At 39.6% G+C, this 13,820-nt stretch overlaps 1 protein-coding gene across 2 annotated transcripts in view; it reads left to right on the top strand.

The window, feature by feature from the left end:
* The window catches only part of Rtf1 (RTF1 homolog, Paf1/RNA polymerase II complex component), a 63,838-nt gene that overhangs the window by 45,742 nt on the left and 4,276 nt on the right, over positions 1-13,820 (top strand). For both annotated transcript variants that reach the window (XM_047541901.1, XM_047541902.1), the window contains exons 6-15: positions 397-508; positions 5,590-5,725; positions 6,727-6,904; positions 9,737-9,819; positions 10,913-11,000; positions 11,096-11,203; positions 11,777-11,854; positions 12,753-12,874; positions 13,063-13,120; positions 13,541-13,618. In XM_047541901.1, the coding sequence (XP_047397857.1) occupies positions 397-508; positions 5,590-5,725; positions 6,727-6,904; positions 9,737-9,819; positions 10,913-11,000; positions 11,096-11,203; positions 11,777-11,854; positions 12,753-12,874; positions 13,063-13,120; positions 13,541-13,618 (1,041 nt within the window). The remainder of the gene's footprint in view (positions 1-396; positions 509-5,589; positions 5,726-6,726; positions 6,905-9,736; positions 9,820-10,912; positions 11,001-11,095; positions 11,204-11,776; positions 11,855-12,752; positions 12,875-13,062; positions 13,121-13,540; positions 13,619-13,820) is intronic.

The following is a 13,820-nucleotide window of genomic DNA, read 5'->3' as shown; positions in this document are numbered from 1 at the left end:
ACTAGAGTGAGCATAACTTGAGGAAAAGTTGGTAAGATTGCTTATGATGTTTATTCAGGTGTATGTGATTCTAGACTTGGTATAATACAGCTAGGAAAATAAGTCATCTCTGCATTCATCATGAATTATCAACAAATGTTAGATCATAATCTATGTGTTCTTACAGAAAGAGTTTATTTGGATAATTCTTTAGTTTGCTGTTTATTAGGCAGATAAACTGATTTTGCTGTTCTGTTCTCTTTGTCCACAAGAGGATGCTCTCCTCTTATACAAGTTTTAAGTTTCTGTAGCCAACAGAAATTCACATGGGAGACTGAATGTTAATTGTTAGGTATAGAGAATCTTATCAACTATTAATTTTTTTTTAAAAAGGCCTACTTATCCTTTCCTTCCTAGGTAACGTCCCACAATAAGGAACGACGTTCCAAACGGGATGAGAAATTAGATAAGAAATCTCAAGCCATGGAGGAGCTTAAAGCAGAGCGAGAAAAACGCAAGAACAGAACAGGTAAGTGGGAGAAAGTAATGATTACTTTGTGTCTTCAATTATTTGATTTTACTCACTGGTAGCCATTTTATTTCCCCCCCCTTTTTAGTTCATTATAATGAAAAATTCTAAACATGCTGAGAATAGTATAATGAACTTTGATGATTCTATTATCTAATCTCCATAGTCATCTCATTGCCAATCTTGTTGAATCTATACTCCTCTCTGATTTTTTTTTAATATTTTTTAGTTGTCAGTGGATCTTTTATTGTATTTATTTATCTATTTATTTTTATGTGATGCTGAGGATCAGACCCAGGGCCTCACCTATGCCTGGCAGCCCCAGATTATTTTTTATTAAATCCCAGTATCATCATATTTCTGCCAATAAATGTCTCTTATAGATAAGGATTCTTGTTTGTTGGTTTGATCGATTTGGTACCAGGGATTGAACCCAGAGCCACTTCCCCAGAATTTTTTATTTTTTATTTTGAAACAGGGTATCGCCAGGTTGCTTCAGGGCCTCCCTAAGTTGCTGAAGCTATCTTTGAACTTGTGATCCTCCTGCCTTACCCTTCGAAGTTGCTGGTGCACCACTGCACCAGGCTAGGATTCTTGTTTTAAACCTAACTTCTGTACCATTGTCACACTCAAAAAATCTTAACAATGAATCCCTAAATGTGATCAAATATTTAGTTAGTATTAAAGTTTCTATATTTGTTTTATAACTTAAAAAATAATAATTTTATTGTTTGAATCAGGAACTTAAAATCCACATTTTATGACTTATTAATATATCCCTTAAATTACATAAGCTATGGGTTTTTTTCCTTGTCTGTTTATCCCCCTTGTAGCTTATTTGCTGAAGAAACCATGTCATTTGTCTGTTTCTCAAAAATGCTGACTACATCCCATTGGTAGTATTGGGTCTGTTCCTGTAATCCCTTGAATTTCCTGTGAAAGCTAGAGAATTGGTCAGATTTGGGTTTGTTTTGTGTTTTGCTAATAATTTTAGTTTGGGAAAGAAGGGGGATTTTTAATATCTGATTGTCTCTCATTTTGTGATGTTACCAGCTCTTTCAGGCAGGATTTACCACACAATAAAGTAACAAACTACTCCCCTGTTCCTATACATGCATCAGTATGAGTTCAACTGAGATCATCTCCAAGATGCAGGTGGTGGTCAGGTCTGCTCTACCTGTCTCTCTTCCTTCTTGACCCAAGGGTACATTTTTAATCATTGTGACAACAGAAGTGTAAAAGGGGAAAGCAGAAACACAAAGTACCTGTTAAAGCTGAGACTTAAAGTTGACATAGTATCACTCTCAAGATGGGAGGAACAGAAATTACCAAATTACATGACAGAAAGCATGTGTACAGGATAATGTGAAGAATAGGAAATAGTAATGTGTTCTGTCACAGCCATTGATGATCACAACTTAGATCGTTTAGTTCACTAGGAGTTACAAAATGATATTCTACCTGGTACAGTGGCACATGCCTATAATCCCAGTGATTTGAGAGACTGAGGCAGGAGGATTGTAAATTTGAGGCCAGTCTGGACAGTTCAGTGAAACTCTGTCTCAGATGGCTGGGTCCGTTTTTTTAGGCTCACTGGCTGGAGATGGGGTTCTGTCCTGGGATGAATCTGTTTGAACTTCAGATTGTACCTGTAAATATGCTTGTTAGTGGCTCTGAGGCTATGGATCTAACGTGGAAATTAGTTTTTCTAGCTATTTTTTAGTCTTGTCAGTAAATGCTCAGAGGTATGTGCTGCCTCTGTGAGGTGTATGCTAAAAGGAATGTAAAGAAAGGATAGTGTTACCTGCCTTCAAAGACTGATAATCTTGTTTGGGAGATGGGACAAAGTTCTGGAGACATTTAAAGTGTATTTACCAGTGCAAAAAAAAATACCTTTCATGGAGATTAATTCATTATGAAAATAAAATTTTGCCTTAACCTTTAAAAATTAAAATAAAATAAAATAACTAGAATTTTTGAGAGGAACCAGAGATGTAGCTCAGTGTAAAGCAACCCTGCCTTCAATCCCCAGTACCTAAAAAGGAAAAAAATAATGATACTCTAATCTGTCATTTTTATTTATTATCTGTTCTCCTTCTATTTAAAAAAAAAAAACTTCTCATTAACTATTTAGTTGCCTCCCCCCGTACATTTTGAATGGGAAAGGCAGTATAAATGCTTGATATACTTTTCTTTATTTACCAGTTTTCAAAAATATGAAATAGTTCCTTAGCAACTACTAAAAATGACCAATGAGGTATATTTATTTTGAATATCCCTGTGAACTCATGGATTTTAAACTGTTTTATGTATTTTAATCCATTGTAGCAATTATTATTATTGATACTCAATTTGTCAACTAGTTGTAACAAGACCCTGTAACACAAGATCCGAGTAATCCTGGTTTGGTTTTGTTTTATTTTTGGTGGTGGTACTGAATTGTACCCACAGCCTTATGCAGGCTAGTCAAGTACTGTACTACCCCTCATCTTTTAACTTTCTTACTTTGTGGATTTGGAATCAGACATTTCTTTAGGGAGCCTTTTTCATGAGAACTTGTATTTAGAGACCACAAGGAACAACTTACACTACCAAAGTAGCTACTTTTTTTTTTTTTTTTTGGGGTGCTGGGGATCGAACCCAGGACCTTGTGCTTGCAAAGCAAGCACTCTACTGACTTTCGAGCTATCTCCCCAGCCACCCGCCCCCCCCCCTTTTTTTTTTTTAAAGGATAAAGTTTAGCATGAAGCTGGGTACAGTGACTTGTGCCAGTTTCCATCTACTGGGAAAGCTAAGCAAGAAAATTGCTTGAGTTCAGAAGTTCAGCAATTTAGCAATACCTGTCTCCAAATAAAAAAATAAAATTGGTTAGAAATGTAGCTTAGTGGTAAAGCTCCCCCAGGTTCATTCCCTATTAATACACACACACACATATATATACACATGACCAGTCTGGGGCAACCATGGGTTCATTCCCCAGTCACACACACACACACACACACACACACACACACTCTCTCTCTCTCATAACACACTCACACATCTCACACATACTCACACACAACCAGACTGGGGCAACATAGCAAGATTCTGTCTTTAAAAAAAAAATAAAAACATGAACCTTATACTGATGATACCTTTTGCATGTGCTTGTGTTCCTGTTATGTGTGTATATTTGTGTGATATGTAGTATTGGAGATTGAACCCTGGAGCATTCTACCAGTGAACTATTCCCCGTACTTTTTATTTATTTATTTATTTAGTTAGTTAGTTAATTTATTTTTGGTACTGAGAATTGAACCCAAAAGTGTTTTAACCACTGAGCCACATCCCTAGCCCTTTTTCATATTTTATTTACAGACAGGGTCTCGCTGAGTTGCTTAGGTCCTCACTAAATTGTTAAGGCTGGCTTTGAACTTGCAATCCTCCTGCCTTAGTCTCCCAATTTGCTGGGATTATAAGCATGTGCCACTGCACCCAGTTTTGTTCTTCCAGCACTTTTTTAAACTTTTTAAAAATTTTTAAAAAGTCTTTCTTTTAGTTGGAGATAGACACAGTCCCTTTATTTATTTATTTTAAATATTTTTAGTTGTAGTTGGACATGAAATCTGTATTTTTTTAAATGATACTGAGAATCAAACCAGTGCCTCACACGTGGTGTATAAGAACTGTATCAGTGAGCCACAACCCCAACCCCCATTTATCTTTATGTGTTGCTGAGGATTGAACCCAGTTCCTCACACATGCTAGGCAAGCACTCTACCACTGAGCTACAACTCTAGCCCCAAAACTTTTTTAAATTTTGAGATAGGGCCTCACTGTGTTGCCCAGGCTGTCCTCAAACTTGTAATCCTCTTGCCTTAGGCTCCCAAGTTGCTGGGATCACAGGAGCGCTCTACCATGGCACTATATCTCTAATTCTTTTCTTTTTTTTTTTCCTTTGAGATAGGGTCTTACTAAGTTGCCAAGGTTGACCTTAAACTTGTAATCCTCCTATCTCCCAAGTAGCTGGAATTATAGGTGTGTGCCATCATGCTCAACTGTGATACTGTTTCTAATTCAAGAATGTCAGAGTTTTTCCTTTTTTTTTTTTTTCTTTTCTTAATAAATTTACTGAAATATAACTCATATATAATACATATAATAATGTTGACTCACTTAAAGTTTACAAGGCAGGACTAGCGATGTAGCTCAGTGGTAACTCTCTAACTAGCCTAGCATGTACAATATGGAGAGGGAAAAAGAATTCATTGGGATTCAGCAGCATCCATTTATTTACATATTGCCCAAGGCTGCTTTTATGCTATAGCAGTGGAGTTGAATAGTTAAGACAGTGACACAGCAAACTACAAACCTGAAATATTTACTCTTTGGTGCCGTATAAATACTCTGGCCAACTACAGTGGCACATGCCTATAATCCTAGAGACTCTGGAAGCTGAGGCAGGAGGATGGCAAGTTTGAGACCAGCCTTAGCACCTTAGCAACATTCTGTTCTAAAATAAATAAAAAGCGTTGGGGATATAGCTCAGGAGTTTAGTGGCCCTGGGTTCAGTCACCAAAAAACAAAAACAAATACTTTCTGACAGAATGTGGTGTTATGTCTCATTCATGTTTTTATAGCTGAATAGTATAGTCCATTGGGTGGGTATACTAGGGGTGATTCAGCCACTCTCCTATTTGTTGACATTTGGGTTGTTTTTGTTCTGCTATTAGAAATATTACTACATATTCAAAATAAGGTTTTATCAAAAACTCTGAGATTATTGTGAGTTTTTCTCCCTCTTTCTTGCCCATCTTCAATTATCTTGTTCTTGTACAATAAAAGATAACTGTCAGTAGTGTTCTTGACCTTTTCTACCCACTTACTAACAACCTTCCAGACTTTATTTGGTTTATGGGTTCCTAATATTCGGTGCCTGAATGATTTTACTCTGATGTAACTCACTACAGCTCAGGTTATCACAGTCTAGTCCAGAGAGCATAGAGTTGTCCTCTTCCATGTTCCAGTTCCTTCTCAAAGATGAAAGATAATTGATTTTCTTCCGAGTATCTGGGTAAATGTTTCTTCTTTCTTTCTAGCTGAACTCCTTGCCAAAAAACAGCCATTAAAAACCAGTGAGGTCTACTCTGATGATGAGGAGGAGGAAGAGGATGACAAGTCCAGTGAAAAGTCAGATCGCTCATCCCGAACATCATCATCTGATGAAGAAGAGGAGTAAGCTATGCACATTTTGGTTTAGTAGGCAGGATGGGTGTGTTCTTTGAGAAGAAGTTTCCAAATCTTGTTTGGGCTATGACTTTGGTTTGGTTCAGTACCCTGAACTGATGAACTAAGATTCCCCAGCACATCAGCCCATTACTTTCTTCTGCCTCTGGCTCCTGGCCTACACTCCTAGTCATTCCACCTTGGCCTGCCAGGTGGGAACTGACTTCCTGTCACCCTCAGATTGACCTAGATCTTTGATTAGTTTTCTTTCTTTCTTTTTAGTACCAGGGATTGAACCCAGGGGTGCTTAACCACTGAGCTACATCCCCCCAACACCTCCCCCCCAGACCCCTACCTTTATTTTGGTACTGGGGATTGAACTGAGGGGCACTTGACCACTGAGCCACATCCCCAGCCTCCAGACCTTTTTATTTTTTAGTTTGAGACAGGGCCTCACTAAGTTGCTGAGGCTGGCTTTGAACTTTCTTTGAACTTGAATCCTCCTGCTTCAACCTCCGAAGTTTCCAGGGATTACAAGTATGTGCCATTGTGCCTGGCTCATTAGTTTTTTTTTTTTTTTTTTTTTCTGGAGTGGTACCTCATTTAAGATAGTTCACAACTGGGCACAGTGGTACATGCCTGTAGTCCCAGCAGCTCAGGAGGCTGAAACAGGAGGATCTTGAGTTCAAAGCCAGCCTCAGTATAGTGAGGCACTAAGCAATTCAGTGAGTCCCTGTGTCCAAGTAAAATACAAAAGTAGGACTGAGGATGTGACTGAGTGATCAAGTGCCCCTGAGTTCAATCCCTGGTACCCCCCCCACACACACACACACAAAAAAAGTTTACACTACTGGTTAGGGACAGATGAACTATTTTCTGATGTTTTATTTATTTCTCCTACTAGATTAATCTTTGTACTTTGATTAAGTTTTGAGAATTTGATGTTACTTATGTATCTTGTTCTGTTTTTATGCTGAATATTTTTCCCACTGCCACTTTGTTTCCCACAGGAAGGAAGAGATCCCTCCAAAATCACAGCCAGTCTCCCTACCTGAAGAATTGAATCGAGTTCGATTATCACGGCATAAGCTAGAACGTTGGTGTCACATGCCCTTCTTTGCTAAAACTGTCACAGGATGTTTTGTACGGATTGGCATTGGAAACCACAACAGCAAACCGGTTTACCGGGTTGGTATTTCTTTCCTTGAACAATTGTCCTTGGTATTTATTTGTTCATTCTTTTTTGTTTGTTTGAGAAGGGCATCTCTCCATTGACCTCAAACTTGCAATCCTTCCACCTCTTCCTCCTGAGTAGTTGTGATCTCACGTGCACCCACCATCCCAGGTTTCCATATTTTAAACATGATTTCCTTCTGGAGGTAGGAGCTACTAAAGAAATCTGTTTCCCAACATTTGACTGTGTATTTAGTCAGCTTTCCTTACAGTAACAAATGCCTGAGATGTTCAAACTTATAAAAAGAAAATGTTTACCTTGGCTCAAAGTTTTATGGATATCAGTCCATGAATAGGTAGACCCATTGCTTTGGGGTCTCTGCTGAGGGAGAAACACAGCAGGTACACTAATCTCAAGGCCAGGATGTGAAAGACAAAGTCAAAGACCAAGGTCCCACAATGCCCTTTAAAAGCATGCCCCAGAGACCTAAAATCTTCCATTAGTTCTCACCTCTTAAAATTCCCACCACCTACCAATAGTGCCAAGCTGGGCACTAAGCCTTTGGGAGATATCTAAGATCCAAGCTGCAGCAGACTAGAAAGTAGATTCCATGAGATGCCCATAGAACAGTGAAAATCTATAGTGACCAGAGATGTGATTTGCGGCCTGCTGCCAGGAAGAGTAATTAAAGACCAAGAAACTGATGGTTTGGGGTTTAGAATAATTTTCTGCATGCCCCTTCAATACAAAAAGAAGAAAGGAAACATCCATGAAGTAGTTGTTGGCAATTACATCATCTAAAAGATTTATTTATTTGAATAATAAATTAGTGAAAACAATTCCATGTTACAAAGGAAGTAACTTCTAGGACCATGGAAGTTAAAGAGAATAAAAAATAATCCCAACTTTATACAGGCTGTGTGTGTGTTCCAACATAGCTTCTATCATCCGAATGGTAGAACAACATAGCTGTTTGATTTTTCTATCGTTTTTGTTTGTTTTGTCGTAGATTGTCTTGGTTTTTGTTTTGTTTCTATTTTTAGTTGTATACGGACACAATACCTTTATTTTATTTATTTTATAAGGTGCCAAGGATTGAACCTAGCACCTCACACATATGAGACAAGCACTTCACTGCTGAGCCACAGCCCCGGCCCTAGATTGTTTTGTTTTAATGTGTTTATCTCCTTGTATGAGAGCCAGCAGCCATGCTGTGTTCCAGAAAGCTGGACAACAGAAACTGACCTCCATGGTCTTCACATTTGGTTGATAAAGATTGATCTCTAAGATGGGCCTGGTGATGCATGCCAATAATCCCAGTGCCTTGGGAGACTGAGGCAGGAGGATGACAAGTTTGAAGCTAGCCTCAGCAACTCAGAGAGACCCTTCCTAAATATAAAAATTAAAAAGGTGCCAGGCACAGTGGCACACGCTTGTAATCCTAGCAGCTTGGAAGGTCAAGGCAGGAGGATTGTGAGTTCAAAACCATCCTTGGCAATTTAGCAAGGTGCTAAGCAACTCAGTGAGACCCTGTCTCTAAATAAAATATTAAAAAGGACTGGGGATGTGGCTCAGTGGTTGAGTGCCCCCGGGATCAATCCCCAGTACAAAAAAAAAATTAAAACAATAGGGGATAGAGTCAGTGGTAAATTGCCCCTGGGTTCAACCTCAGTACAAAAAAAGAAAAGAAAGAAATTATCTCTAAGCCAGACATAGGTGGTATATACCTATAGTCCCTGCTACTTGGGAGACTGAGGCAGGAGGATCACAAGTTCAAGGCCATTCTGGACAACTTAGTGACACCCTATCTCAAAAAATAAAAAGGGCTTGGAATATAAGTTAATGGTAGAGCACTTATCTAGCATGTCCAAGGCCTGTTTTTTTTTTTTTGTTTTTTGTTTTAGTTGTAGATGGACACAGTACCTTCATTTTATTTTATTTATTTTTTTATGTGCTGAAGATTGAACCCAGTGCCTCACACATGTTAGATAAGTGCTCTGCCACTGAGCTACAACCACAGCTCCCAAGTCCTGTTTTTTTTTTTTTTTTTTTTTTTTAAGTATTTTAAGAATTGTTGGGCTGGGGATTTGGCACAGCTGGTAGAGTACTTGCCTCGCATGCACAAGGCCCTGGGTTCAATCCCCAGCACCACAAAAAAAAAAAAAAAAAAAAAAGATGGTTGATGAACCTTTATTTTATTTATTTTTATGTGGTGCTGAGAATCAAACCCACTGCCTCACACATGCTAGATAAGCGTTCTACCACTAAGCTACAACCCCAGCCCCCAAGGCCTGGTTTTAATACCTAGTATCCAAACAGTTGACCTGTAGATGGGGCTGGAGTATAGGTCTTGGGCTCAATCCCTAGCACTGAAACGAAACAAAACAAAACAAAACAACCAAATTGACCTCTAGAACTATATAATGTCATACCTGTAGTCCCAGCTATCTGGCGGGCTAAGGCAGAATCTTTTGAGCCCTGAAGTTCAAGACCAGCCTAGGCAACAGACCTCTCCAAAGGGAATAAATTTATTACTATTTTTTTTTTTTTAACTTCTGAAGTCTCAAGTACATCCCTTCGTAAAGGCAGATTTAGTTTAGGAAAGCTATGGGCCCCACAGGCCAATTGCCTTTGCTCGTGGAGCTTGTTTACCCTCGGCTCAAGGCTCCCTGTGCTTTACCATTTGATCTAAACCTGAGATAGGTACACAGAATACCTGACAGTTGTGGGCTTCTCTCAGCACAGGGTTGCTTGTCTGTGTTCAGGTAAATTGAGCCAAAAGAAGAATTGGGTAGAGAACTTTGAAGAGTCTGCTTTTTGACTGGTGTCTCTGTCTTTTCACTTAGGTTGCTGAGATCACAGGTGTTGTGGAAACTGCTAAAGTTTACCAGCTGGGTGGTACCAGAACAAACAAAGGGCTACAACTACGGTAAGAGGCACTGCTGTGGCAGCTTTGGTTCCCTCTTGAAGTGGGCACTGCCTATTGAACTGTCATTGCCTCCAGTTGATGTTTCCTTTTACTGTGACCACTATGTGGTCTCCATAAGGTACCCTAAAGAAACTCGTATTCTCTCTTTGCCTATAGTAAAAGTGTCCAGATACTCTTCTCTCCCAAGGGGCCAGCCTGAGTAATTTAGTAAGACCTGTGACAGCATAAAATAAAAAGGATTGGGGATATAATTTAGTGGTAGAGCACTTGCAGAAGGATGATGTTGAGTAATAAGAGAAAATGCCCAGCAGGCATTTTCTGGTGAGCACAGTCAGGAGGCTTGTTTCTGGTCCTGACTCTCTCACTTAACTAAATTCATCTTTAACAAGTCAGGTCATCTTTCATGACTTCGTTTCCTCTTCAGGAAAATGAATATGTCATTTACTTAACCTTTGTGCTAGGTACAATTCTGATCATCAGTTTAAAGGAGAGAACAAGATAGACATGAGAGATATACACAAATCCCTGCCCCTTGGAACCTAAGAATTCCTTTTTTTGGGTGGGTACTAGGGATTGAACCCAGGGGTGCTTAACCACCAACCCACATTGCCGGCCCTTTTTTTGTATTTTATTAGAGACAGGGTCTCACCAAGTTGCTTAGAGTCTTACTAAGTTGCTGAGGCTGGCTTTGAACTTGTGATGCTCCGCCTCAGCCTCCCAAGTCGTTGGGATTACAGGTGTGCACCACTGTACCCTGCAGAACATAAGAATTCTAAAGGAATAGAAGTAGTTTGCCAGGATTACAGAGCAAATAGCCCATGATGGATATGGCTGCCCCGGGCCTGTTTTGATCACCAAGATCTCTCCATTTTCTTCCCACATCCTCACTCCATCATCTCCCCTAATTTGTTTAAAAAGAGCCATTTGGACTAGGAAGTGACCATAACAAACAGAATCAAATTCTAGATGATTTCAAAAAGTAGCCAGGATTAAGACCTGTGGAGATAGATGGTATATAGGGTTGTTAGGATTGCTTTGCTGACCCTAGAGTCAGCACACACATTCTTGGAAATGTTCTTTCTTTCTTATGTAGGCATGGCAATGACCAACGAGTGTTCCGCTTAGAGTTTGTCTCAAACCAAGAATTTACTGAAAGTGAATTCATGAAGTGGAAAGAAGCGGTAAGTGTTTAGAGACTCCCTAGCAGTTGTTTGCAAACACTGAAAGTCTCTTTCCCAAATCCCTTACTAATAATCTTTCTCATATTTTGATCCAGATGTTCTCTGCTGGCATGCAGTTGCCTACTCTAGATGAAATCAATAAAAAGGAATTATCTATTAAAGAAGCTCTTAATTATAAATTCAATGATCAGGACATTGAAGAGGTAAGAAACCTGATACCCCAGAGCCTAGAGGTTTATCAAGTTCATCTGGGTTTAGAGATCATAATTTTATTTTCTCCCTATATCTTGATATTTGTAGCTATGCGTGAAGATGAGGGAATACTAATATTGCTACCTTATTATTCATAGTTCATCAAGCTTTTCTCTGTACATTCTCATCTTCAGATGAGACTACATAGACTCATGTATATTCAGGATTCAGGGTTGTATATTCTGCTAGGTTTGGTCCTTCTGGAAGCTTTCTTTCTCCAAAACATTTTGGTAAAATTCTTTGATTTCTGTTCTCTTGGACAGTGGCTAGCCTTACAATACCAGGCCCTTGGGCTGCTGCTGTTCATTGGTGCATGTTCCTTCAGACTGTCCCAGAAGAATCTCCGTGACCCTGGAAGCACATAGTATCCCTTGGAATGAACTCACTCTCTCTGGGGCATGACACTGCTATAGGAAGAGCAGTCCCCTTTTAACTAGCTGCTTGCCTCCAAAATGGGCTCATTTAGCCTGTCTACAAAAATAGTTTAGGAATACCTCACTGCTGGTATCTCCTCTCTGGTACAGATTGTAAAAGAGAAAGAAAGGTTCAGAAAAGCTCCACCCAACTATGCTATGAAGAAGACTCAGCTGCTAAAGGAAAAGGTAAGGACATGTGTTTGAGCCTCTTTGCCCATCCTATAAGGAGATATGGAAATCAGACTAGTCCATCTTCTGTCAAGTTAATGGTAGCAGAATTGGGACAAAATTCTGGGCTCAAATATAAGCAACACAATGCATTCTTGACATCTGGGTGAAATTCCTTGGCTATTTTCCTTTCTATAAATTGACATTGATCTTGTTCCATTCTTGTTACTTTCTAGTCACTTTAGTTTCATGTGTAGTAAAATAGATACCCCCTGAAGCTAGGTGTGGTGTTGCAGACCTATAATCCCAGTGACTAAGGAGGCTGAGACTGGAGGATCATAAGTTCAAGGTCAGCCTTTTTTTTTTTGGGTGCTGGGGATCAAACCCAGGGCCTCGTGCTTGCAAGGCAAGCACTCTACCGACTGAGCTATCTCCCCAGCCCCCTCAAGGTCAGCCTTTGAGACCCTGTCTCAAAATTTTAAAAAAAGGTGGGGAGGTAATTCACTGGTAAAGCACCTCTGAGTTCATTCCCCAGTAGCAAAAACAAAACAAAACAAAAAGATCTGGGGTAGTATTCATCACTGGGTCTAAACAGACAAATGACATTATTGAGCCCCATTGTGGTAGGTGGTTTTCCATTGTTCACATCAAGATGGGGTGAACCTTGATAGTTTAGCCATATAGGCCTGGGTTACAGGGTTAGTGTTGCATATTGCTGCCACCAGGAGCCCATAGCTAGGTAGCTGTCTGGCAAGGTAATTTAAGAAAAATTACACATTGTGTTTATAAAGTATTTCTTCACTATTCTTTCACATTTCTTGTCATTTGTCCATGAGATACCTTTTCTTTGGCTCTATATCAAGAGTCCCCTTCCAGCAATCACAGCCATAGAGCTTACATGTCTCTCTGTATGCAGGCCATGGCTGAGGACCTGGGAGATCAGGACAAGGCGAAACAAATCCAAGACCAGCTGAATGAGTTGGAGGAGCGGGCCGAGGCCCTGGACCGCCAGAGGACCAAGAATATATCTGCTATCAGGTATGTTAACTGAGACTTTTGGTTGGGCCCCTATCCATGGCCTATAGACCTTGACCAAAATTATCAGGCAAGCCTGTGACCTTGTACACACTGTGTAGCGCTGACTTACTCTCCAGATCTCTGGGGTCAGGACTCAGTGACTCCTTCCCTCTTATAGCCCACTGACTCATCTCTTATTCATCCCATAGTTACATCAACCAGCGGAACAGGGAGTGGAACATTGTGGAGTCTGAGAAGGCCCTTGTGGTGAGTAAGACAACTTTATCTGGATCATTGGAAAAAATTAAATAAAATGGTACGAATTTTTCCTACATGTTATTCAAGTCTATAGTTTAAATTATTGAAATAACACATATACTTAGCATACATTCATTCTATGTGTACATTCACCCATGTAATTTATTAATTTATAATGAACAAAAGCAGTCTTCTACCCTACTTTATTCCTTCCTTCCCTTAGACTACTCCACAGGTGTTCTTTCTTATCAGATTCTGATTTTTAGTTGTTGCCCTGATATCTCTTCTGGTATTCTTGAAAGGAAAAGTATAATAACTTCCAGGTTCTCCCCCAATCCCTTGCAAACAGATTATTTATATGCAAGCTTATGGTGAATGAGAGGATGGGGAAAGGATTTATGGTTCTCTAATACATGCTCTCTGTTTTAGGCTGAAAGTCACAACATGAAAAACCAACAGATGGATCCCTTTACCAGGCGGCAGTGCAAACCTACCATCGTTTCTAATGTGAGTGCCTAAAGAGGACATTTTTAGTCAGGACCTAGATTCTAGGACATAAAATGAATTCCATTAGGAAATTAATAAAGAAGTTAAAAATAATGTTTTCCTAGCTGGGATTTGCTTGCCTGCCTCAAGTTCTTGTGTCGAGAAACTTCCTTTTTTATCTTGCTATAGGTCATACAGGTAGTGAAAACCTGGCATGGATTTG

The sequence above is a fragment of the Sciurus carolinensis genome, chromosome 2, assembly GCF_902686445.1.
Source record: "Sciurus carolinensis chromosome 2, mSciCar1.2, whole genome shotgun sequence".
NCBI lineage: Eukaryota > Metazoa > Chordata > Mammalia > Rodentia > Sciuridae > Sciurus > Sciurus carolinensis.
The sequence above is the reverse complement of the archived record's forward strand: the minus strand, read 5'-3'. Positions and strand labels throughout refer to the sequence as shown.